The 24,389-nt window shown below is 46.6% G+C and overlaps 1 protein-coding gene across 4 annotated transcripts in view; it reads left to right on the forward strand.

Annotated features, from left to right (window-relative positions):
* LOC145361989 (rho guanine nucleotide exchange factor 25-like) overlaps window positions 1–24,389 on the forward strand; it is a 196,279-nt gene that overhangs the window by 99,437 nt on the left and 72,453 nt on the right. For all 4 annotated transcript variants that reach the window (XM_080217994.1, XM_080217993.1, XM_080217992.1 and 1 more), the window contains one exon: window positions 23,737–24,002. In XM_080217994.1, coding sequence (XP_080074120.1) covers window positions 23,737–24,002 — 266 coding nt within the window. The remainder of the gene's footprint in view (window positions 1–23,736; window positions 24,003–24,389) is intronic.

Below are 24,389 nucleotides of genomic sequence, written 5' to 3' on the forward strand. Positions count from 1 at the left end.
AAAGTTTATTTATGAATGTCACAACTACGCTTACATTAACGCTGCAATGAAGTTACTGTGAAAATCCCCAAGTCGCCACACTCCTGATCAGGTACACTGAGGGTCAATTTAGCATGGCCAATCCACCCAACCTGCACATCTTGGGACACTAATGGACAATTCAGCATGGCCAATCCACCTAACCTGCACATCTTTAGGACTATCAGAGGAAACCAGAGCACCTGGAGGAAACTCACGCAGACATGGGGAGAATGTGCAAACTCCGCACAGACAGTGACCCAAGCTGGGAACCGAACCCGGGTCCATGGCGCTCTGAGGCAGCAGTGCTAACCACTGTGCCACCTGCAAGGTTAGGTGGATTGGCCATGTTAAATTGTCCCTTAGTGTCCAAAGATGTGCAGGTTAGGTGGATTGGCCATGCTAAATTGTCCCTTAATGCCTAAAGATATGCAGGTTAGGGGGATTAGTGGGGTAAATGCGTGGTGTTACGGGATTAGGGCAGGGATGAGTGGGCTTGGGTAAGAAGCTCTGTCAGAGAGTCAGTGCAGACTTGATGGGCTGAATGGTCTCTTTTTCACTGTAGGGATTCTATGATTTAAATGACAATTTTACTAAACACACAGCATTATCACTGAGTTGTGTCCCTGAGTGTATTTTTGCATCTGTTTACATCTCATCCTTATCTGGAATGCCCTTGAGTTTGCAGCAGGAGGCCTGGGCTGGAGCATAAATACTCCTAGACTGAAAGGAGTCTTCTGTTTGTTGTAGATTTTAGAATCCAACGTATTCGTAATTGCTGACTGTATTCTAATTGTGAATAATCTGTGCAGCAACACAGGGTACAAGCTGACAGACAATTCTCTGAACACTTAATCCCTTGGTAAAACTTGAATCATTCCCGATCATGTTCAAATTTTTAACGCACAACCTTTGGCCAAAGCGTTTGGATCTCATTGAAGTCATCGTGTTCATAATGGTGGGCACTGTGGCACAGTGGTTGGCCTCACAGCACCAGGGACCCAGGTTCAATTCCGGCCTCAGGTCACTGTCTGTGTGGAGTTTGCATGTTCTCCCCGTGTCTGCATGGGTTTCCTCCGGGTGCTCTGGTTTCCTCCCACAGTCTGAAAGATGTGCAGATTAGAGGGATTGGCCATGCTAAATCATCCCTCAGTGTACCCAAATCGGAGTGTGGCAACTAGGGGATTTTTCACAGTAACTTCATTGCAGTGTTAATGTAAGCTACTTGTGACACTAATAAATAAACTTTAAACTTAAACAACTGTGGAGAGAGAAAGTGTGCTGGTCAGGAAGCGCAGGTTGTGGGGGGATACTGTGGCAAGATTTTTGCCCCCTAATTCTCCCCGTGTCTGCATGGGTTTTCTCCTGGTGCTCCGGTTTCCTCCCACACTCGAAACATGTGCGGGTTAGGTGTATTGGCCATGCTAAATTGTCCCTTAGTGTCCAAAGATGTGTAGGTTAGGGTGGATTGGCCGTGCTAAATTGCCCCTTAGTGTCCCAAAGATGTGTAGGTTAGGGTGGATTGGCCATGCTAAATTGCCCCTTAGTGTCCAAAGATGTGCAGGTTAGGGTGGATTGGCCATGCTAAATTGCCCCTTAGTGTCCAAAGATGTGTAGGTTAGGTGGATTGGCCATGCTAAATTGCCCCTTAGTGTCCAAAGATGTGCAGGTTAGGGTGGATTGGCCATGCTAAATTGCCCCTTAGTGTCCAAAGATGTGTAGGTTAGGGTGGATTGGCCGTGCTAAATTGCCCCTTAGTGTCCCAAAGATGTGTAGGTTAGGGTGGATTGGCCATGCTAAATTGCCCCTTAGTGTCCAAAGATGTGCAGGTTAGGGTGGATTGGCCATGCTAAATTGCCCCTTAGTGTCCAAAGATGTGTAGGTTAGGTGGATTGGCCATGCTAAATTGCCCCTTAGTGTCCAAAGATGTGCAGGTTAGGGTGGATTGGCCATGCTAAATTGCCCCTTAGTGTCCAAAGATGTGCAGGTTAGGGTGGATTGGCCATGCTAAATTGCCCCTTAGTGTCCAAAGATGTGCAGGTTAGGGTGGATTGGCCATGCTAAATTGTCCCTTAGTGTCCAAAGATGTGTAGGTTAGGTGGATTGGCCATGCTAAATTGTCCCTTAGTGTCCCAAAGATGTGTAGGTTAGGTGGATTGGCCATGCTAAATTGCCCCTTTGTATCAGGGAGACTATCAGGGTAAATTTGTGGGGGGATGGGGCCTGTGTGGGATTATTCTTGGCGCAGGGCTGAATGGCCTCCTTCTGCACTGTAGTGAGCCGATGACTCTAAAAAAGAAAACAGTGGCTGGACTAGGCCATTCAGCCCGTCTAGCTATCTCCACCATTTAATGCGATCATGGTTGATCCTGTATCTCAACGCCACACTCTCCCTCTCTACCATACCCCTTGACCTCTTTAGACTCTAGAAATCTATCTACTTCCTTCTTAAATATATTAAGCTAGTTGGGCTCCACAGCTGTGTGTGGCAGAGAATTCCACAGGTTCACCACCCTCTGAGTGAAAAAATGTTTCCTCATCCCGGTCCTCAATGGCCTCCCCCCGTATTCTGAGACTGTGACCCGTTGTTCTAGACCCCATCAGCCAGAGGAAGCAAAATCCCTGCGTGCAGTCTGTTCAGCCCTATCAGAGTTTTCCATTTCAATCACATCTGCCTTCATTCTTCTAAATTCCAGTGAGTACAGGCCCAGTCGACCCAATCTCTCCTCATACAACAGATCAAGGCACATTCCCAAGTTAGTGTCTTGTTTCCTGCCGTCTCCTCAGGATTCGAAGCATTTAGCAAGATGTAGAAGTTTGCAAGCAGCAAAACAGAAAGCCAAATTGAATTGATATTCCGGGAAGCATTTGGCACTTGGAGTGCTGAATAATCAGAATGCGTTCACCCTGCATTCATTAGGAATCTCCTTCCTGTTTCATCAGCCCAGAAACAGCCTGGGTTAATAATTTAAAATCAACTGCAAAATGCAAAAAACTCAAAGGTTGTGGGTTCAGATCTTCAGCCAATTGAACACGTATTCCAAGTAGCTCCCCCAGCGCAGTACTGAGGGAGTGCTACACTGTCAGGGGTGCTAACCTCCAGATGGGATGTGATCTTCAGGTCCTCTCTGGCCTCACTGAAGAACCAATGGTAGTATTTGTAAGAAGAGCAGGGAAGTTTCCTGCATTGCTGCCAATATGCAATAAGCCAACACAACGGTAGCACAGTGGTTAGCAGTGCTGCCTTACGGCACCAGGGACCCAGGTTCTATTCCCGATTTGGGTCACGATCTCTGTGGAGTTTGCACATTCTCCCCGTGTCTGTGTGGGTTTCCTCTGGGTGCTCTGGTTTCCTCCCACAGTCCAAAGGTGTGTAGGTTAGCTGGATTGGCCATGCTAAATTGCCCCTAAGTGTCCAAAGAAGTGTGTATTAGATTGATTTGCCATGTTAGTTACACGTTAGCATTAGAGATGTGTAGGCTAGGTGGATTGGCTATGCTAAATTGTCCCTCAGTGTCCAAAGATGTGTTGGGTGGATTGGCCATGCTAAATTACCCCTTCGTACCCAAAGCTGTGCAGGTTAGGGGGATTGGCCATGCTAAATTGGCCCTTGGAGTCCAAAGATGTTTAGATTAGGTAGATTGGCCATGCTAAATTGCCCCTTAGTGTCCAAAGATGTGTGTGTTAAGTTGATTTGCCATGTTAATTGTCCCTTAGTGTCCAGAGATGTATAGGTTAGGTAGATTGGCCATGGTAAATTGCCCCTTAGTGTCCAAAGATGTGTAGGTTAGGTGGATTGGCCATGCTAAATTGCCCCTTAGTGTCCAACGATGTGCAGTAGATTAGTGGAGTAGATATGTGGGGTTACGGGGTCTGGGTGGAATGCTCTGTTGGAGAGTCAGTACAGACTCGGTGGGCCAAATGGGGCTACTTCGATTCTGTAGGGATTCTCTGATTGTAAGTAGTTGTGACAAATAGTGTCACAACACAATAATGCTTCCCGAACCTTTTCCCCACAGTGACCCCATCTTAATGCCTCAGGTTTGATGTGGTCCCCAAAGGGAATAGCCGGGGGCTACGAGAGTGTGGAGGAACGGGGTATGTTGGCGGAATTAATGGAAAGGGAGAGTTCAGAGTCAGGCCTCAGAGAGCAGTTCATTAGACCATGCCCACCAGTTAAAAAACAGTAAGGTTTCAAAGGGGCGTCACAACTGTCAAAAAATCAGTCAGAGCACCGTGGAGGCCATTGTTGTCATTTTTTTATTCACTCGTGGGATATGGGCGTCACTGGCTGGGTTAGCATTTATTGCCCATCCCTAGTTGCCCGAGGGCAGTTGAGAGTCAACCACATTGCTGTGGCTCTGGAGTCACATGTAGGCCAGACCGGGGTAAGGACGGCAGATGTCCTTCCCTAAAGGACATTAGTGAACCAGATGGGTTTTTCTGACAATGGTTTAATGGTCATCAGTAGATTCTTAATTCCAGATATTTTTTATTGAATTCAAATTCCATCATCTGCCGTGCGAGATTCGAACCCAAGTCCCCAGAGCGCACGTTCCAAAATTTCATCCCGTGACCTGACTGGGGGTTGGAACCCACAGTTTGGGAAGCCTTGGTATCGAGGCTTTTAAAAGGGGGAAACTTGGGAAGCATGTGAGGGGGGGAAGAGTTGGAAGGCCATGTGGAAAGAGAGGAGGAAGAGTGGGGGGTGGCCCAAGTGAAACATAAATATCAGCACAGAGTTGTCAAATTTAAAGTGCCTTTTTCAGTGTCATATATTTGATATAATTCTGCACAAAATTCCTCCCCTAATAACCATCATTGTTGACTGATCACTGACCTCATTTGATCTTTGTAGGACCTTGCTGTGTGAAAGGGGGTGGGGGGGGGGCTGCCAAATTTGCCTGCAAAATATCAGTGATTGTATTTGATTTGATTTATTATTGTCACATGTATTGGGATACAGTGAAAAGTATTGTTTCTTGAGCACTATGCAGACAAAGCATACCGTTCACAGAGAAGGAAAGGAGAGGGTGCAGAATGTAGTGTTACAGTCACAGCTAGGGTGTAGAGAAAGATCAACTTAATATTTGATTTAATTTATTATTGTCACATGTATTAGGGTACAGTGAAAAGTATTGTTTCTTGCACACTATACAGACAAAGCATACCATTCATAGGGGAGAAGGAAAGGAAAGAGTGCAGAGTGTAGTGTTACAGTCATAGCTAGGGTGTGGAGAAAGATCAGCTTAATGCAAGGTAGGTCCATTCAAAAGTCTGACAGCAGCAGGGAAGAAGCTGTTCTTGAGTCGGTTGATACGTGACCTCAGACTTTTGTATCTTTCTCCCAATGGGAGAAGGTGGAACAGAGAATGGCCGGGGTGCATGGGATCCTTAATTATGCTGGCCCCTTTTCCAAGGCAGCGGGAAGTGTAAACGGTGTCAATGGATGGGAGGCTGGTTTGCATGATGGACTGGGATACATTCACGACTTTGTGTAGTTCCTTGCAATCTTGGGCAGAGCAGGAGCCCATACCAAGCTGTGATACAACCAGAAAGGATACTTTCTATGGCGCATCTTAGAAGCTGGTGAGGGTCGTAGTGGACAAGCCAAATTTCCTTAGCCTCCTGAGAAAGTAGAGGCGTTGGTGGGCTTTCTTAACTATAGTGTTGGCATGGGGGGACCAGGACAGGTTGTTGATGATCTGGGCACCTAAAAACTTGAAGCTTTCGAACATCTCCACTTCGTCCCCGTTGATGTAGACAGGGGCATGTTCTCCTTTTATGCTTCCTGAAGTCGATGACAATCTCCTTCGTTTTGTTGACATTGAGGGAGAGATTATTGTTACCGCACCAGGTCACCAGATTCTCTATCTCATTCCTGTTCTCTGTCTTGTCATTGTTTGAGATCTGACCCACTATGGTGATGTCATCAGCAAACTTGAAAATCAAGCTGGAGGGGAATTTAGCCATGAAGTCTGCCTCACTCACCAGCGGCCAAGTGCATTGCACCACGCAGAAGTCATATAAATGTTTTCGCTGCTTTATGGAAGGGTCCTTTGAAATATTCTCTCTTAGAAAAGATGTTTCTTTCCCGAACATCCAATGGACTGGACTACCTTGGGCACCTTTGAAATATATTTAAAGAAGGGAAAAAGCTGCATCAATAAATAGCTTCTTTCTCTTTTGAGCACCCAAAAAGAAAAAGCCTTCAGCCTACATTCCGTTCTGGTAGATTATTCCACTGAATTTTCCCATCAGCGGTTCTGTTTCCTCAGTGTGTCAATGTTGTTCCAAGGATTCAGACTTAATTAGGGCCTCAGGAATGGAAGACATTTTCTCAAGGGCAATATAACATGGCAAACACGTAAGCTTCACTTAACTCTTTGGGGGCTAAGATGTTTCACCTCTGCCTTCAAAATATTCAAAAACTCTGCTTCCACTGCCTTTTGAGGAAGAAAGTTCTAGAAACTCTCCACCCTCTGAGAGAAAACATTTCTCCTCATCTCCGTCTTAAATGGGCGACGGCTTATTTTTAAAAAGCGACCACCTCGTTCTGGATTCTCCCACATGAGGAAGTATCCTCTCCACACCCACCCTGCTTTCAACCAAGTCACCTCTTACTCGTCTCAACTGTAGTGGGTAAAAACCTAACCTCTCCAACCTTTCCTCATAAGACAGCAAGGGTGTCATAGTGGTTAGCACTGCTGTCTCACAGTGCCAGGAACCCGGGTTCGATTCCTGATTTGCATGTTCTCCGGGTGTCTGTGTGGGTTTCCTCTGGGTGCTCCGATTTCTTCCCACAGTCCAAATGACATGCTGTTTATGTGTATTGGCCGTGCTGAATTCTCCCTCAGTGTACCCCAACAGGTGCGGAGTGTGACAGCTAGGTGATTTTCACAATAACTTCATAGCAGTGTTAATGTAAGACCTTAAGACATAGGAACAGAATTAGGCCACTTGGCCCATCGAGTCTGCTCCCCCATTCAATCATGGCTGATATTTTTCTCATCCCCATTCTCCTGCCTTTTCCCCATAACCCCCGATCCCCTTATTAATCAGGAACCGATCTATCTCTGTCTTAAAGACACTCAATGACCTGGCCTCCTCTGCGACAAAGAGTTCCACAGATTCCCCACTCTCTGGCTGGGGAAATTCCTCCTCATCTCTGTTTTAAAGGATCGTCCCTTTACCCTGAGGTTGTGCCCTCTGGTTCTAGTTTTTCCTACTAGTGGAAACATCCTCTTCACGTCCACTCTATCCAGGCCTCGCAATATCCTGTAAGTTTCAATAAGATCCCCCCTCGTCCTTCTAAACTCCAATGAGTACAGACCCAGAGTCCTCAACCGTTCCTCACATGACAAGCTCTTCATTCCAGGGATCATTCTTGTAAACTTCCTCTAAACCCTTTCCAAGGGCAGCACATCCTTCCTTAGATACGGGGCCCAATACTGCTCACAGTACTCCAAATGGGGTCTGACCAGAGCCTCATACAGCCTCAGAAGTACATCCCTGCTCTTGTATTCTAGCCCTCTCGACATGAATGCTAACGTTGCATTTGCCTTCCTAACTGCTGACTGAACCTGCACGTTAATCTTAAGAGAATCTTGAACAATGACTCCCAAGTCCCTTTGTGTTTCTGATTTCCTAAGCATTTCCCCATTTAGAAAATAGTCTATGCTTCCATTCCAAAGTGCATAACCTCACACTTTTCCACATTGTATTCCATCTGCCACTTTACCCATTCTCCTAGCCTGTCCACGTCTTTCTGCAGCCCCCCTGCTTCCTCAATACTACCTGTCCCTCTACATATCTTTGTATCATCTGCAAACTTAACAACAGTGCCTTCAGTTCCTTCCTCCAAATCGTTAATATATATTGTGAAAAGTTGCAGTCCCAGCACTGACCCCTGAGGCACACCACTAGTCACCAGTAAGCCTACTTGTGACACTAAAAAATAAACTTTAAAAAAAACACCTATTTAAAATAATAGTCCAGTAAGCCTTCTTTGAACAGCTTCGAACACACTTATCATAGAATCCCTACAGTACAGAAGGAGGCCATTCGGCCCGTTGAGTCTGTACCGACCACAATCCCACCCAGGCCCTATCCCTGTAACCCCATACATTTACCCTGCTAATTCCCCTGACACTAAGGGACAATTTAACATGGCCAATCAACTTAACCTGCACATCTTTGAGTGTGGGAGGAAACTGGAGTACCCAGGGGAAACCCACGCAGACATGGGGAAAATGTGCAAAAGCCACACAGACAACAAGCCGAGGCTGGAATTGAACCCTGGTCCCTGGCACTGTGAGGCAGCAGTGCTAACCACTGCCAGTGTGAGATTTATATCCTTCCTTAAATAAGGGGACTGATACTATAGACAATACTCCAAATATGGTATCACCAGTGTCCTGTATAACTAAAGCATAACCTCCTTCCATTTAATTCCCCTCACAATAAACAATGATGTTCTATTCACTTTCCTGATTACTTGCTGTACCTGCACACTAACCTTTTGTGATTCACGCAGTGGGACACTTTGTAGATGTCTCCACAGGAAACGTTCCCAGTTAGAAAACAGGCGGGACAGAGGAACATGAGCTGACGCAAGGCCTCAAACCAGTCTCCATTGCAGTTGTGTCCTGTAATAAGAGTTTACATGAGGTTAGGGGTTAACAAGACATCCAATTTTCCCTTAATCTCCTGGGCAACCACTGCTATGTGGTGACAATCATGAAGAAACTGCGCAGAAGGTTCGCAGAATAGTCTCCAAGCAGAATTTCAGTTTGTGTTGCATTAGCCTTTTGCAAAGTTGGATTTGATTTGATTTACTATTGTCACATGTATTGAGATGCAATGAAAAGTATTGTTTCATGCACGCTGTACAGACAAAGCATACTGTTCATAGAGCACATGGGGAGAAGGAAAGGAGAGAGTGCAGAATATAGTGTTACAGTCATAGCTAGCGTGTAGAGAAAGATCAGCTTAATGTAAGGTAGGTCCATTCAAAAGTCTGACAGCAGCAGGGAAGAAGCTGTTCTTGAGTCGGTCGGTACGTGACCTCAGACTTTTGTATCTTTTTCCCGACGGAAGAAGGTGGAAGAGAGAATGTCTGGGGTGTGTGGGGTCCTTAATTATACCGGCTGCTTTTCCCGAGGCAGCGGGAAGTGTAGACAGAGTCAATGGATGGGAGGCTGGTTTGTGTGATGGATTGGGCTACATTCACCATCCTTTGTAGTTTTGGCTGCAACTGGAAGTTCGTGATCCTGGGAAAGAATGGATTTGTGTCAGACATGTTGAGCTGAGTCTTGATCCCAAGGCAGTGAGGATACACAGTGGAAAGGGCGTTCTGAGCTTTGAGGGAATGGCCAGGGCTGAGATAAAACAAAGAGCAAGAGAGAGAAGCTAGGGAGAGAGATTGTGCCAACGAGAGAGGGGTCAGAGACCAGAGGTGAGACAGGAATTGTCTGTCAGATTATCAAGTGTCCCTTATACGCTGAGAGAACAGCAGCAACAACATGCATTTACATAGCACCTTTAACAACAACTTGTATTTATCTGTGAATTTAACACAGAGAAATGTGGGGTGGAATTTTCTCAAAGAACGATCTAAGGGAGGGCTTTTCTGGCCATGCCCACCCCAAGACTGAATGGGCAGAATGGCCTCCTTTTGCACTGTAGGGTTTCCATGGTTTCTAAGACCAGAAAATTCTGCTCAAGGTCAATGGACCTTTGCCCCTGCCGCCTGTTCTGCTTCCCATGGCGGGAAAATTCCACAATTACTGTAAAACAGCCGAGGAAACGGTATTTTCTCGGCATTTTTATCAGTGAGGTAAGTAATGGGAATTTGCGACATGTGAATCACGTCAGTGGAAGGGGGGGGGAGCGGGGGATGGTGCGGATAGAGTTGGAGCCTCAACTCACCTGTGCGTCAAGAGGAGGTGATGGTCTCATGGTATTATCACTATTAATCCAGAAACTCAGCTAATGTTCTGGGGTTAAAAGTGAAATATTGCAGGTGCTGGAATCTGAAACAAACATAAGAAATTCTGGAAAATCTCAGCAGATCTGACGATCTGTGGAGAGAAAATAGAGCCAACGTTTCAAGTTCAGATGACCCTGACGAAGAATTGGAGCAGTTCTAAAGGGAGGTGGGAGGTTAGTGATCGGGAGAGGCCCTGGAGGAATTGGAAAACAAAGATTAGGATCTTTAAGATGGTGGAATTGCTTAATCAGAAGCCAGTGTAGGTCAGCGCTTAACCCAGTGAGATGTACCCTTCACTGAACGTTACACCACAGCATCACACACTGAGACCCAAAAGAACGATATTTGGATGGGGCAGTGGTGATTGGATTGTGGTGCCTCTCTGTCAGAATGCCTAATTTCCCCTCAGAGTGGGACTGGGCTGGAACTCAATTTGCTGTATCTGGATATCCATCTGTATTATTTAGAGACTCCGCACTGGTTGCAAAGAGCTTCAGCATGGAAATGACAGCAAACTCCAAAAATAACCATGACCAAATCCTCTCCGTGCCAACATCATCTCCTTGGCTGAAAGCACTGATTGCGATCAGGAATCACTGCTGATTTAATATTGGTGAAGCTTTTAATCACAATCCCAGAGAAGAGCTGTGAGAAGGTAGAAGAGTCTATCATTTAGCCCAGCGAGGCCCACTCAATCCAGGCTGCGGCCTACCCAGTGTGGACTCTACCTGCCTAATTCCATGGAACAACAAATGGTGACTTGTGTTTATAATAGTGCCTTTAGCGCAGTGAGATGCCCCAAAGGACTGTTATTGGACAGAATTTGAACCCCAGGGCCAGATGGGCAAAATGGTGTCAACGTTGGTGGGACCAGGAGAATCCTGCCCTGAGCAACATAATTTTGGGAAATATTTAGATATTGCTCTTGGAGTTAAAGGGATCGAAGGGTGTGGGGGGAAGGGGACTGGGAGAATTAGGATATTGAAATTGATGACCAGTCATGGTTAAAATGGGATGGCACAGTGGTTAGCACTGTTACCTCACAGGGCCAGCGATCTGGGTTCAATTCCAGCCTTGCGTCGCTGTCTGTGTGGAGACTACACGTTCTCCCCATGTCTGCATGGGTTTCCTCCAGGTGCTGCAGTTTCCTCCCACAGTCCAAAGATGTGTAGGTTAGGGTGGATTGGCCATGCTAAATTGTGCCTTAGTGTCCAAAGATGTGTAGGTTAGGGTGGATTGGCCATGCTAAATTGTCCCTTAGTGTCCAAAGATGTGTAGGTTAGGTAGATCGGCCATGTGAAATTGCCCCTTAGTGTCCAAAGATGTGCAGGTTAGGGGGATTGGCCATGCTAAATTGTCCCTTAGTGGCCAAAGATGTGCAGGTTAGGGGGATTGGCCATGCTAAATTGTCCCCTTAGTGTCAGGGGGACTAACAGGGTAAATATGTAGGGTTATGGGGATAGGGCCTGGGTGGGATTATTGTCACTGCAGACCCGATGGGTCTAATGGCTGTCTTCTGCATCAAAGGGATCCTAAGATTCTATTCAATAAAAATGAATGGCGGAGCAGACTCGAAGGGCCGAACGGCATTCTCCGGCTTCGAGTTTCCTTGTTGCTATAACACTTAAGGGAGATGTTAGAATAGGTGACCGAAAGCTGAGGGAAACCATCGCTTTTGAGGATTGAGGGTGTTAGAATGGCAGAGTGGTTCCGTGAGCAGAGATTTTCTGCATTCACCCAATAATGGTATGTTGTCCTTCATTGTGAGAGATTTCAAGTACAGGAGCAGGGATGTGTTGTTGCAATTATACCGGGCCTTGGTGAATCATAGAATCACTACAATGCAGAAGGAGGCCATTTGGCCCATTGAGTCTGCACCGATAACAATCCCACCCAGGCCCCATCCCCATCACCCCACATATTTACCCTGCTAACCCCCTCTAACCTATGCAACCCGGGAAACTAAGGGGTAATTTAGCCTGGCCAAACAACCTAACCCGCTCATCTTTGGAGTGTGGGAGGAAACCGGAGCACCTGGAAGAAACCCATGCAGACATGGGGAGAATGTGCAAACTCTGCACAGACAGCGAGGCCACACCTAGAGTATTGTGTGCAGTTTTGGTCTCCTTTTCTGAGGAAGGATGTTCTTGCTCTCGAGGGAGTGCAGTGAAGGTTTACCAGGCTGATTCCGGGGGGACTGATGTATGAGGAGAGATTGACCAGGTTAGGATTGTTTTCACTGGAGTTCAGACGAATGAGGGGGGAATCTGAGAGATTTATAAAATTCTAACAGGACTGGACAGGGTAGATGCAGGGAGGGGGTTCCCAATGGTGGGGGGAGTCCAGAACCAGGGGGTCTGAGGATTGAGGGTGGACCATTTAGGATGGAGATGAGGAGACATTTCTTCACCCGGTGAGCCTGTGGAATTCATTCCCACAGGAAGTAGTTGATGCCAAAACATTGAATGTATTCAAGAGGCAGCTGGATATAGCACTTGGGGAGAAAACAGGATTAGGCTATTGAGTTGGATGATCAGCCATGATCATGATGAATGGGGCAGCAGGCTCGAAGGGCCGAATGGCCTCCTTCTGCTCCTATCTTCTGTGTTTCTGTGTTTCTACCCTGTTTGAATGAATCCTGTATCAATGTTTTCAGCGGATTTTCCTCGATCCCGGCCTGTCTGGGGCCATCCCATGAGCTGATTTCCGTGTTAATTCTCCCCGTAAATCAGAGTAAAGCATATGGGTAGTTGAATCAAAGCTTCAGTGTGGTGGAGAGAGTCATTAATAGTGACATATTTAGTCATTATTTAGGGCAATGCTGTGTCATTAAACAAAGATGATAAAGCAAGAATTGGAGCTGCAGTTTCCCATCATGGTTCTATTTATAACCCCCATTTCCCTGAAGAGATATTCAATCTGCAGGAACAGGATATGGTAGAAAGTGAGCCAGGAATTATTCATTCTAGGCACTATGCGTGTGTGCGTCTCTCATTAGGCCAGATCTTGCAGCGAGCGCCATGAGTTACACTTTACCCCTCCGTTCCTTAGCTCCAATTTTTTCTGTGGCCCAACTTACTTGGCGGGGGGGTGTGGAGTGAGCCAACAGCGGTGCAGGAAGGGGCAATGGGGAAAGGTGGAACATCAGTCAATAATGAGACCATTGGTCCATGTCCCTTTGCAATGGGATTGAGCAACTTAGCGACAAGGGGAAGGGGAAAGAGAGAGAGGGGGAAGTAGAGTGAATTTGAGTCAAGTTGGAGAATTAACGAAGGGAGGGAAAGATTGAAGAGAGAGATCAGAGAATCCCTACAGTGCAGAAGAGGCCATTTGGCACATCGAGTTGACACCATCCCTTTGACAGAGTATCTTACCCAGATCCTTTCCCCTGCCCTACTTCATAAACCTATATATTTAACATGACCTATCTACCCAACCTACGCATCTTTAGACACTAAAGGCCATTTTACCATGGCCAATCCACCTAATCTTCACACCTTTGGACACTAAGGGGCAATTTAACATGTCCAATCCACCTAACCTACACATCTTTGGACACTAAGGGGCAATTTTGCATGGCCAATTCACCTAAGCTGCATATCTTTGGACACTAAGGGACAATTTAGCATGGCCAATCCCCCCTAATTTACACATCTTTAGAGCATGGGAGGAAACTGGAGCACCCGGAGGAAACTCACGCAGACACAGGGAGAGCTTGCTAACTCCACACAGACAGTAACCTGAGACTGGAATTGAACCTGACACCGTGAGGCAGCAGTGCTAACCACTGTGCCACCGTGCTGCCCTTTGATTCAGCTGAGGCCTGGACTCAAAAGCAAGCCTGAATCAAAGGCTATTGTGATTGTAAAAGGCTGAGAACTCTTGTTCACAGTATGCCCATCAACCAGGCTGATTCAGAGAAAGGAAATTCTGTCTGAAGGGAGTTAAATGGCCTCTGTAATCTTACCAGGATTCCTTGATGGAAAATCAAACAAAAGGAAAAACTATTTCAGTGAGAAATATAGGAAGGAGTTCTAAAGAAAACATTTCAGATTACAATATAAACAGAGGGAAACAGGAAATATGGAGAGGAAAGGGCTTTGATACGAATCCCCTCTGGGACAATGAGGCCCATGAAAATGCGAGAGGCTGTGTTGAGGCTGTGCTTTCTGACAGCTGAGATTAACTTCACGGAAAGTATTTCAGCATGAAAGTACACGAGGCTAGTCTTTGTGACCAAACACCCTTTCAAAGACATGTTGTTGCATCATCTGACCACATTCACACCCTGTCGGCCAAGGCATTAGAGCAGGGATGTGATTGGTCAGATTGGTTCCTCCCCCCTTCCCAGTCCGATCCAATCATTGCAGGGAGATTCCACCACCTGACCATCTGAGTCAAAATGGTTGCTGGGAGGTGCTGACCATCCAGCCATTCTGAACTGCCTCTGAGAAATGTCAAAGAATCACAGACACCTGACAGTGTAGAAGAGGCCATTTGGCTCATGGAGCCTGCACTGACCCTCTGAAAGAGTATCTTACCCACGCCCTCTCCCCTGCCCTATCCCTGTAACCCATTTAGCACGGCCAATCTACCTAACCTACACACCTTTGGAGACTAAGGGACAATTTAGCATGGCCAATCCACCTAACCTGCACATCTTTGGCCACTAAGGGACAATTTAGCATGGCCAACCTACCTAACCTACACATCTTTGGAAACTAAGGGACAATTTAGCATGGCCAATCCACCTAACCCACACATCCTTGGACTGTGCAAGGAAACCTGTGCAGACACGGGGAGAACATGCAGACTTCACACAGACAGTGACCCAAGCCAGGAATCGAACCTGGGTCCCTGGCGCTGTGAGGCGGCAGTGCTAACCACTGTGCCACATTTCTGTCGTATAGACTTGAAATGTTAACTCTGTTCCTCTGTCCACAGGTGCTGCCAGATCTGCTGAGTTTTTCCAGTGTTTTCATTTCTTATTATTCCGGTGACTAATTATTCCCAATCCCTGAGGCAGGTTACTCTCTGCCTCCCTGCAGTTGCATGCCAACCGCCACTCCTGTCACTTCAGCAGAGATCAGAGCAAGCGTGGGGCCCATCTCAGACTCTGTGGCTCAGCCTCACCCCAGGAACTGGGGTGGCAAGCAGCCAAAACAGTTTGACAAAGTTCTCTCAGAGTTTGGATCGATCAGTTAGAATTTAATTTCCAGTGAAGCAAAAGCAAGGAACCTAGTTTGTACTTGAAGTCGAGGTCATTACGTTGGTTCAAAGGGCAGATGTAGTGAGGCGGGACAGTTCGGGGGAGAAGTGCAAGGAGAGCTATGCACAACTAAAAGGCTTTCAAGATGTTATTGATTGCACAGAAGTCAAACCCAGACTTTATTTGGCGTAAGATTTATGGTCTGGAAATGCAAGATAGATTGCAGAACCATGTAAACAGATAGCTGTGCTTATTTAGAGTTGCAAAAGGCAGTGAAATTGGTTATTTTTGATATGAATGACTCGCATTCCGAAGGGAATGTCACAAACACGCAGCAGTGGGAGATAGCGGGAGGATACTGAGGCAAGTGGAGGTCAGCGAATGATGCTGTGGAATGAACAGCATTTCTCAAAACAGAGAGCTCCAGGCAAAGGAGATAAACGCCCAATTAAAACCAAGATAATCAACATTTTCTTCCATGTCATGGACTAATGCTAATTCTCCAGCTGCAACCCATGTCTTACAGAACCCCCATAGTGCCATTTGGCCCATCGAGCCTGCGCTGACAACTATCCCACCCAGTCCCTATCCCCGTAATCCCATGTATTTACCCTTCTAATCCCCCTGACACTAAGCGGCAATTTAGCATGGCCAATCCACTTAACCTACACATCTTTGTTCCAGGCCCGAAGCCCTACCTTTTCAGAATTGTAAGCAGAAAGCACAATCAAGCATGGGAAATCTTTGGGTGCTGGACCTACTTTGTCTCGCAAAGCAAACCGAGGCCCTCCAGTGGCAAGATATAAGGAATCCAACTGGAGGCTAGCTTCCATCTGGCCATTCATATCCAAATGCACAGGCTGAATCTAGCCTGGAATGTGATACTCATCCAACAAATTAATGAATCCGTATCCCGGTGACAAACAGGCAGGGCCCATTTATAGAATCCCTACAGTGGGGAAGGAGGGCATTTGGTCCGGTAAGTCTGCACCAACTCTCTGACAGAGTATCTTATGCGGGCCCTCTCTTCCGCCATATCCCCGTAACACCACACATTTACCATGGCTAACTACTCTAACCTACACATCTTTGGACACTAAGGGACAATTTAGCATGGCCAATCCCCCTAACCTACACATCTTTGGACACTAAGGGATAATTTAGCATGGCCAATCCACCCTAACCTACACATCTTTGGACACTAAGGGACAATTTAGCATGGCCGATCCACCTAACCTACACATTTTTGGACACTAAGGGGCAATTTAGCATGGCCAATCCACCCTAACCTGCATGGCCATGATAAATTGCCCCTTAGTGTCCAAAGATGTGTCGGTTAGATGGGATCAGCCAAGCTAAATCTGTGGGATTAGAGGGCTAGGGCAGGAGAGAGGGCCTGGGTAAAATGTTCTGTCAGAGAGTCGGGCTGAAAGGCGTCTTCCGCACTGTAGGGACTCTATGATTATGAATTTCCACACCATGGGAATATGCCATATTGGCAGGACAGGACAATCACAAAAGGCAGGAAAGTTCAGAGGACATTGACCAAGAACAGAAAGAGAAATAAGAGATGTGAGGCAGGGATTGGTGTTTGGATAATCCCTTCTCTCTGTGCTGTCTAGAGGTGCGAGTACAGTGCTGAAAGAAAGATATTTCCTGTGGACAATGTGTACCATTTCTCAATTCTTTTCACAGAATGATTTCCTGCAAAGGTAGACTTAGCAACAATAGTGCATGCACACTGTTGTATAACCACGAGTGTTCTACAAAGATAGCGGAGATTTATATATTCATGGCAGATGACAATATGTTGAGCTAGTCTGTCTGTGTTCATTGTGCCTTTAAAGCAAGTTCTAATCCCAGGGGATTTTTTTTGAACAAGCTGTGAAAGGGGATATCACAGCCTTAGTGACAGAGCGTTTGTGTTCAATTAATGTTTAGCAAGTTCGTGAATGAGTCACCCTGGCTCGGATTACATTCCTCAAAGGAAGAATATTTTACCCCATATTGCCTTTGACCTGGCTGTGATTGGGTGTTTTTACACAATCAGATAGAAACTAGAAGCCGGAGGAGACCATTCAGCCCCTCGAGCCTGCTCTGCCATTCATTTGATCACAGCTGATCATCAAATTCAAATCCTGATCTCTCCCCAATCCACATAACCCCACGCATTTACCTTGCTAATTCACCTGACACTAAGGGTTAATTTAGCATGGCCAATCAACCTGACCCACACATCTTTGGACAGCAGGAGGAAACCAGAGCACCCAGAGGAAACCCATGCAGATACGGGGAGAACATGCAGTCTCCACACAGACAGTGACCCAAGGCCGAAATCAAACCCGGGTCCCTGGCGCTGTGAGGCAGCAGTGCTAACCACTGTACCACCGTGCCACTCCCAGTTCAGGTCAGAAGCTCCAAAGTGTTTTATGGAGCCTGCCTGGATCATAATTTTTGCATCTTGAATTTGCCTAGGATAAGCATGATATGTTCCACTTCAGGTATGATTCAAGTGACCCACTAGGGAGCTTTTATTGAACAAAGTTTATTTAAAATTATAGTTAACATGTACGGTAAGAAAATTAGCAAGAACTTTTATCAATTATAAACAAGAAACAAAACAACCACTATAATGTTTAATGAATATCTCTAATGTGTTCCAATGAAATCCAAAACCCATCAACAACAAAAGCCTTTAAACAGGTTCAACACAGCACAGACTACTGCTCACGTGATACTGGAAACAGAGTCCTTCGGTTGAAGTCTGCAGTTTTCTGATTCACTCCGAAGAGTTTGAAGATAAGACAGCTTCCCAAAGAGACTCTGGTCCAGCCCCCAACAACAGCAGATTTTCCCCTTCAGGAAAACAAGATCTTGTTTTCAGCTAACCAGCAGAATTTTCAAAACAACAGGGAGAGAGGGAAAACACTTTGTTTTAGCTTGCTGCCCCTTCTAAAACTAAACTCAAAAGTTGCAGCTCCAACCTGAAACTGAAGATTAATCCTTGTCACCTGACCTGCCCACAGTTATTTTTTATTCTCCCACCAATTACATCACCTGAGGCTGTGAGCATGAGACACATTGACTGTGAGAATTGCAGAGATGATGATTAAAAAGAAAATCTCTTAAAGATTCACTAGTGTTACAAAATCACACAATGTTTTGGCCTCAACTACTTTCTGTGGGAGTGAATTCCACACATTCACCACCCTCTGGGTGAAGAAATTTCTCCTTACTTCAAACTATCCTCAAACTATAACCCCTAGTTCTGGACTCGCCCCACCATCGGGAACATTCTTTCTGAATTTATCCTGTCTAACCCTGTTATCACCAATATGAATGGCGGAGCAGGCTCGAAGGGCCAAAAGATCTACTCCTGCTTCTAGTTTCTCTGTTTCTATAACTCCAAACTCTGACGCTACAGCCCCCCTGAGGCAAGTTAAGCAAAAAAAAACTTAAGACCGTGCTTCCAAACTGATGCCTTACAAATGTAGTCAAAAAAGAACAAAGTGTTTGAAGGAGTTGCACTTGTAAGTGATGAAAACAGGATCATTTGCGTATGGCAGTGACATTTCTACCTCCTGCTGTCACCAGTAAAGACTGTAACCTTTTAATCAGTGAATAGAGTCGACAAGTTGTCTAAGCGGCAATAATGACTGTTGGCTGAGGGATGTTTTAATGAACATCGATGAAAAGCTCGCTGGGAGTTAAAAGTCCTGAAAGGCAGATGCATCACTTCTTTTACAATATTGCAGTGTGCATGACGTTCCCAGCTTCGGAAGACAGATATTTCACACTGTCACACGGTGAACCTGGCAACTCGATAGACGGCTGGCAGTGACGGATGTGCTCCTTCTCATTAGAATACATTCTGTGTGGATTTCCTCTGCGCAGGCAGAGATCCACTCACTTTTACCTGAATCACTTCATCATTTTCCAAGATCAAAACTCCTTGCTTTGATCGGAATGTCTTGCGGGTGCGATGAAGTCAAGTCAGCAGGTATAGAGTCCGACTGAGTCACATTGTGTGGTCGAAAAGCATGGACAAAGAACAGAACAACAGAGGAATAGGCCCTTCGGCCCATCAAACAAAAAGTTCTGTACAGCAGCAACACGACTTGCCAATCACTATACTCCATGCCCCGACCGATGAAGCCAAGCATGTCTTGTATCTGTCGAGTTGACCTCTCTCATTGTGAACCTCACAACAGTTTATAAAACAAACGTGTTTGCTCAATCCTTTATCGGCTTTTGTGAAGGAGGTGTGGCGTTCTCCCCACGCCTGCGTGGGTTTCCTCCAGGTGCTCCAGTTCCTCCCACAGTCCAAAGGCATGCAGGTCTTTCTAAATTAAAGACCTTTTGCCTCTCCGCGGTCCTTATCTCTCTATTCCCGGCCTATTCACGTATCTGTCAAGATGCCTCTTAAATGTTGCTATTGTATCTGCTTCTACCGCCCCCTCTGGCAGCACATTCCAGGCATTCACACCCTCTGGGCGGGATTTTCCAGCTGCGCTTGCCCCAAGTCTGGAAAATCCCACCCAAGGTCAACGGACCATTCAATGATCCGCCCCCGCTGGTTATGATTCCCATGGCGGGCGGGACAGGAAAATTTTGCCCTCTGTGTAAAAAAAGTGCGTCTCGCATCTCCTCGAAACTTTCCCCTTTTTACCTCAAACCTGTGCCCCCTAGTAATTGACTCTTCCACCCTGGGAAAAAGCTTCTGACTATCCGGTCTGTCCATGCCTCTCATAATCTTGTAGACTTCCATCAGGTTGCCCCTCAACTCCTTTGTTCCAGTGAGAACAAACCAAGTTTGTCCAATCTCTCTCCGTAGCTAATATCCCCCAAACCAGGCAACATCCTGGTAAACCTTTCCTGTACCCTCTCCAAAGTTCAGTTTTAAAATTTATTTATTACTGTCCAAAGTAGGCTTACATTAACACTGCAAATGAAGTTACTGTGAAAATCCCCCAGTCGCAACACACCTGTTTGGGTACACTGAGGGAGAATTTAGCACAGCCAGTGCACCGTAACCAGCAAGTCTTTCAGACTTTGGGAGGAAACCGGACACCCGGAGGAAACCCATGCAGACACAGGGAGAATGTGCAGGCTCCACACAGACAGTGACCCAAGCCGGGAATGGAACCAGGGTCCCTGGCGGTTTGAGGCAGCAGGGCTAACCATTGTGCCACCGTGCTGACCTCCGTATCCTTCTGGTAGTGTGGCAATCAGAACTGTACATAGTATTATTATGCAGGGGTGGCACGCATTCATTTAAATGGATTTAAAGGACTGCGTGCCCAACCTTACCGATACTTCCCCCCTTTACCACCGCATTCCAGAATCGACGCAGATTCAGGTGCTCCAGTTAGTGAGGAGATAGGCGCTGAGTGTCCGACAGCTCTCTGCTTCAGAACAGTGAGAGGAAAGGAGGGGGGGGTCCGCTGCCACTCTGTCTGAGACCAGTGAGGGGGGAAGGGGGGGTCCGCTGCCACCCTGCCTGAAATCAGTGAGGGGGAAGGGGGGGGTCCATTGCCACTCTGAGACCAGTGAGGGGGGAAGAGGGGTCCGCTGCCACTCTGTCTGTGATCAGTGAGGGGGAAGGGGGGGTCCGCTGTCACTCTGTCTGTGATCAGTGAGGGGGAAGGGGGGTCCGCTGCCATTCTGCCTGAGATCAGTGAGAGGGAAGGGGGTGGTCTGCTGCCTCTCTGCCTGTGATCAGTGAGGGGGAAGGGGGGGTCCACAGCCACTCTGCCTGAGATCAGTGGGGAGAAAGGGGGGTCCATAGCCAATCCACCTAACCTACACATCTTTGGACACTAAGGGGCAATTTAGCATGGCCAATCCACCTAACCTACACATCTTTAGACACTAAGGAGCAATTTAGCATGGCCAATCCACCCTAACCTACACATCTTTGGACAGTGGGAGGAAACCAGAGCACCTGGAGGAAACCCATGCCGACACAGGGAGAACATGCAAATTCCACACAGACAATGACCTGAGGCTGGAATTGAACCAGTTCCCTGGCGCTGTGAGGCAGCAGTTGTAACCACAATGCCACCATACCGTTCCCTTGTGTTTATATAGCACCTTTAGCACAGAGAGATGTTTGAAGGTAGATCTTTCTCTGAAAACTGCTGTGTGGGAGTTAGAAGGCAGGTTTCTTTCTGTGTCTGTCCAGCAGGGTTAAAAGGCTGGAAATCTAGCATCTATATGAATGTATCTGTCTATGGTGCTATATCAATGGGGATTTGTATATCTATGGGGATGAATTGGAACTATAGAGATAGCTAGCTGTTAAGAATTATACTTTGTCATGTTTAAGTGTTTTCATTGTTAAAAGTTATGCTAATTCTTTTTGTTATATTCAAACTGTTCTTAAATCAACTTGGTTTGAATAAAAACTACCTAGTGTGGCAATTGAATCAAACCTGCAGCAAAACACCTTCTACTCACACAAATCCAAAGTTGGGGCCTTGGCTGACTTCAGAATATACCTTAGAGTTACTGATTTGGGCCATAACACACATTTTCCCACATACTCCGTCTGCTAAATATTTGCCAACCCACTGAGCCTGTCTATATCTCTTTGCAGATTCCTGATGTCCTCTTCATAACTTACTCACCTACCTATCTTTGTGTCATTGGCAAACTTAGATACAATGTCTTCAGTTCCCTTCATCTAAGTTATTGATATAAACTGTAACTAGTTGAGGCACTAGCACAGATCCCTCTGGGACTCCACTAGTTGCATCTTGCCAACCTCGTATCAGTCGTTTTTTTTTACTGATTTAGCTTCTACTGTTTTATATTCCTCCGGCAGATAAGGTTTAAGAGTTGGCTGCAGTTGGAATAATTGATATCTGAATGCACCAGACTTCTGCTAGGCCGGAGCCTGAACCTAGCTTTAGCTACCTCGAATATCTGATTATCTTCACCAATCCAGGCTCCACTTTTCAATCTGCCTTTGAATGAATTTCGGTCATAAGCAGTTGAATCAGCCCCAGACTAAAACCTGGGATGGACAAATTGTTTTGGTCTCTCGGAGAATCCTGGGATATGGGGAATAGGCTGGAAAGTGGAATCGAGATTGAAGATCAGCCATGATGGTATTGAATGGCAGAGCAGGTTTGACAGGCCGTCTGGTCTACTCCTGCTCCTATTCCTTACATTCCTTGAAATAATATTTTTATCTGCAGGCCATTCAGCCCAACAGGCCCATACCGGTGTTCATGCTCCACATGAACCTCTTCCCACACTTGTTGGGGTCTTTTAAGAGACTTCTGGACGAGTACACGGGATCTAATGGGATTGAGAGTTATAGATAGGCCTGGTAGGTAGGGATATGATCAGCACAACTTGTGGGCCGAAGGGCCTGTTTGTGCTGTAATGTTCTATGTTCACATGATCACATTTCAGCCTGGGCGGCACGGTGGTACAGTGGTTAGCAGTGCTACCTCACAACGTCAGGGACCCACGTTCCATTCCCGGCTTGGGTCACTGTCTGTGTGGCGTTTGCACATTCTCCCTGTATCTGCGTGGGCTTCCTCCCACAGTCCAAAGATGTGCTGGTTTGGTGGATTGGCTCTGCTAAATTCTCCCCCGGTATTAGCCAAACAGGTGCCTGAATGTGGTGACTGGGGGATTTTCACAGTAACTTCATTGCAGTGTTAATGTAAGCCAATTTGTGACACTAATAAATAAACTTAAACAAAGGGGCAATTTAGCATGACCAATCCACCTAAGCTACACATCTTTGGTGGCACAGTGGTTAGCACTGCTGCCTCACAGCTCCAGAGACGCGGGTTCGATTCCTGGCCCTGGGTCACTGCCTGTGTGGAGTTTGCATGTTCTCCCTGTGTCTGCGTGGATTTCCTCCGGGTGCTCCTGTTTCCTCCCACAGTCTGAAAGACGTGCTGATTAGGTACATTGGCCGTGTTCTCCCTCAGTGCACCAGTGTAACTCCATGGAGGCGAAAGTCCCATCACCAAGTTACTTTATTTACACCATAATCTGTACACAGCCAGCTTTCCAGTTGCCCCCTGCTGAGTGCAGGCTGGGAGTCTGACATACCTGCTTTAAATAGGGAGCATGAGGCTCCCTGATTTAACCATTAATTAGGACTCACCAGGCAGTTCATACTCTAGCAAGCCCACCTCATTAGCCTGGCTGAAGTCATCACAGGACCCAAACTGACGCTGGAGTGTGGTGAGTGGGGGATTTTCATAGTGACTTCATTGCAGTGTTAATGTAAGCCAAATTGTGACAATCATAAATAAATTTTTAAGTGAAAACATCTACTAAATATCTATCATTGCGATAGGGCGTATATCTCGATCCGGCCACTCCTGGGTCTTCGAGAGCAATGATTCCCTGAGAGTTAACACCACCCCCTTAGTTTTGATAGGACCATTGTGATGAAGGTTTAACGTTCGGAAACTTGGTCCCGTTCAAATGTTGGAGTGGAGAGGGAGCAAGTCGAACTATAAGTGACTCCTGTCTGTCTTTCTCCCAGAGTCGTACTCAGTGACGGGAAGCGACGGCAGTATCTCCACTTCTGTGGCCTCCATCCAGCCGCAGCCCTCCACCAGCTCGGCTCCGAGCTCGCCTGGTACCAAGCGCTCGGTGAGCACACTGAAGAAGTGGCTGACCAGCCCCGTGCGCAAGCTCAGCAGCGGCAAGCCAGACCGGCAGGTGAAGAAGCTACAAAGCAAATCCAAGAAGGCTGAGTGGAGAAAGAGCATCGACCTGGGCATCATCAACAAAGGGAGCGAAGATGTGGTAAGCTCTTTCAATCCTCATCATGTCGTTCCGCTTATTTTTGTAAACTCAGTTGCTCAGCTCATTTTGTAGTCCTTGTTGAAAGATGCATCAGCAGAGCTTGTCGCTATAATCAGACGAAGGGTAACAAATCTCTGAGGCCTAAAATCCATAAGCTCTGCAAACCAACTTGACCAGGATAAAACTTTCCACGCAAGTGCTTAGCTTAGCTGCATACAATCATCTCTCTCTCTGTCTCTCGCAGTGTAGGAGGCCATTTGGCCCATTGGGTCAGCACTGACTCGCCAACAGAGCATCCTACCCAGGCCCACACCCTGCCCTAACCCCGTAACCCCACAGCCAATCCACCTAACCTACACATCTTTGGACACTAAGGGGCAATTTAGC

Source organism: Carcharhinus amblyrhynchos, chromosome X, assembly GCF_965287045.1.
Source record: "Carcharhinus amblyrhynchos chromosome X, sCarAmb.v2.hapA, whole genome shotgun sequence".
NCBI classification, from domain to species: domain Eukaryota; kingdom Metazoa; phylum Chordata; class Chondrichthyes; order Carcharhiniformes; family Carcharhinidae; genus Carcharhinus; species Carcharhinus amblyrhynchos.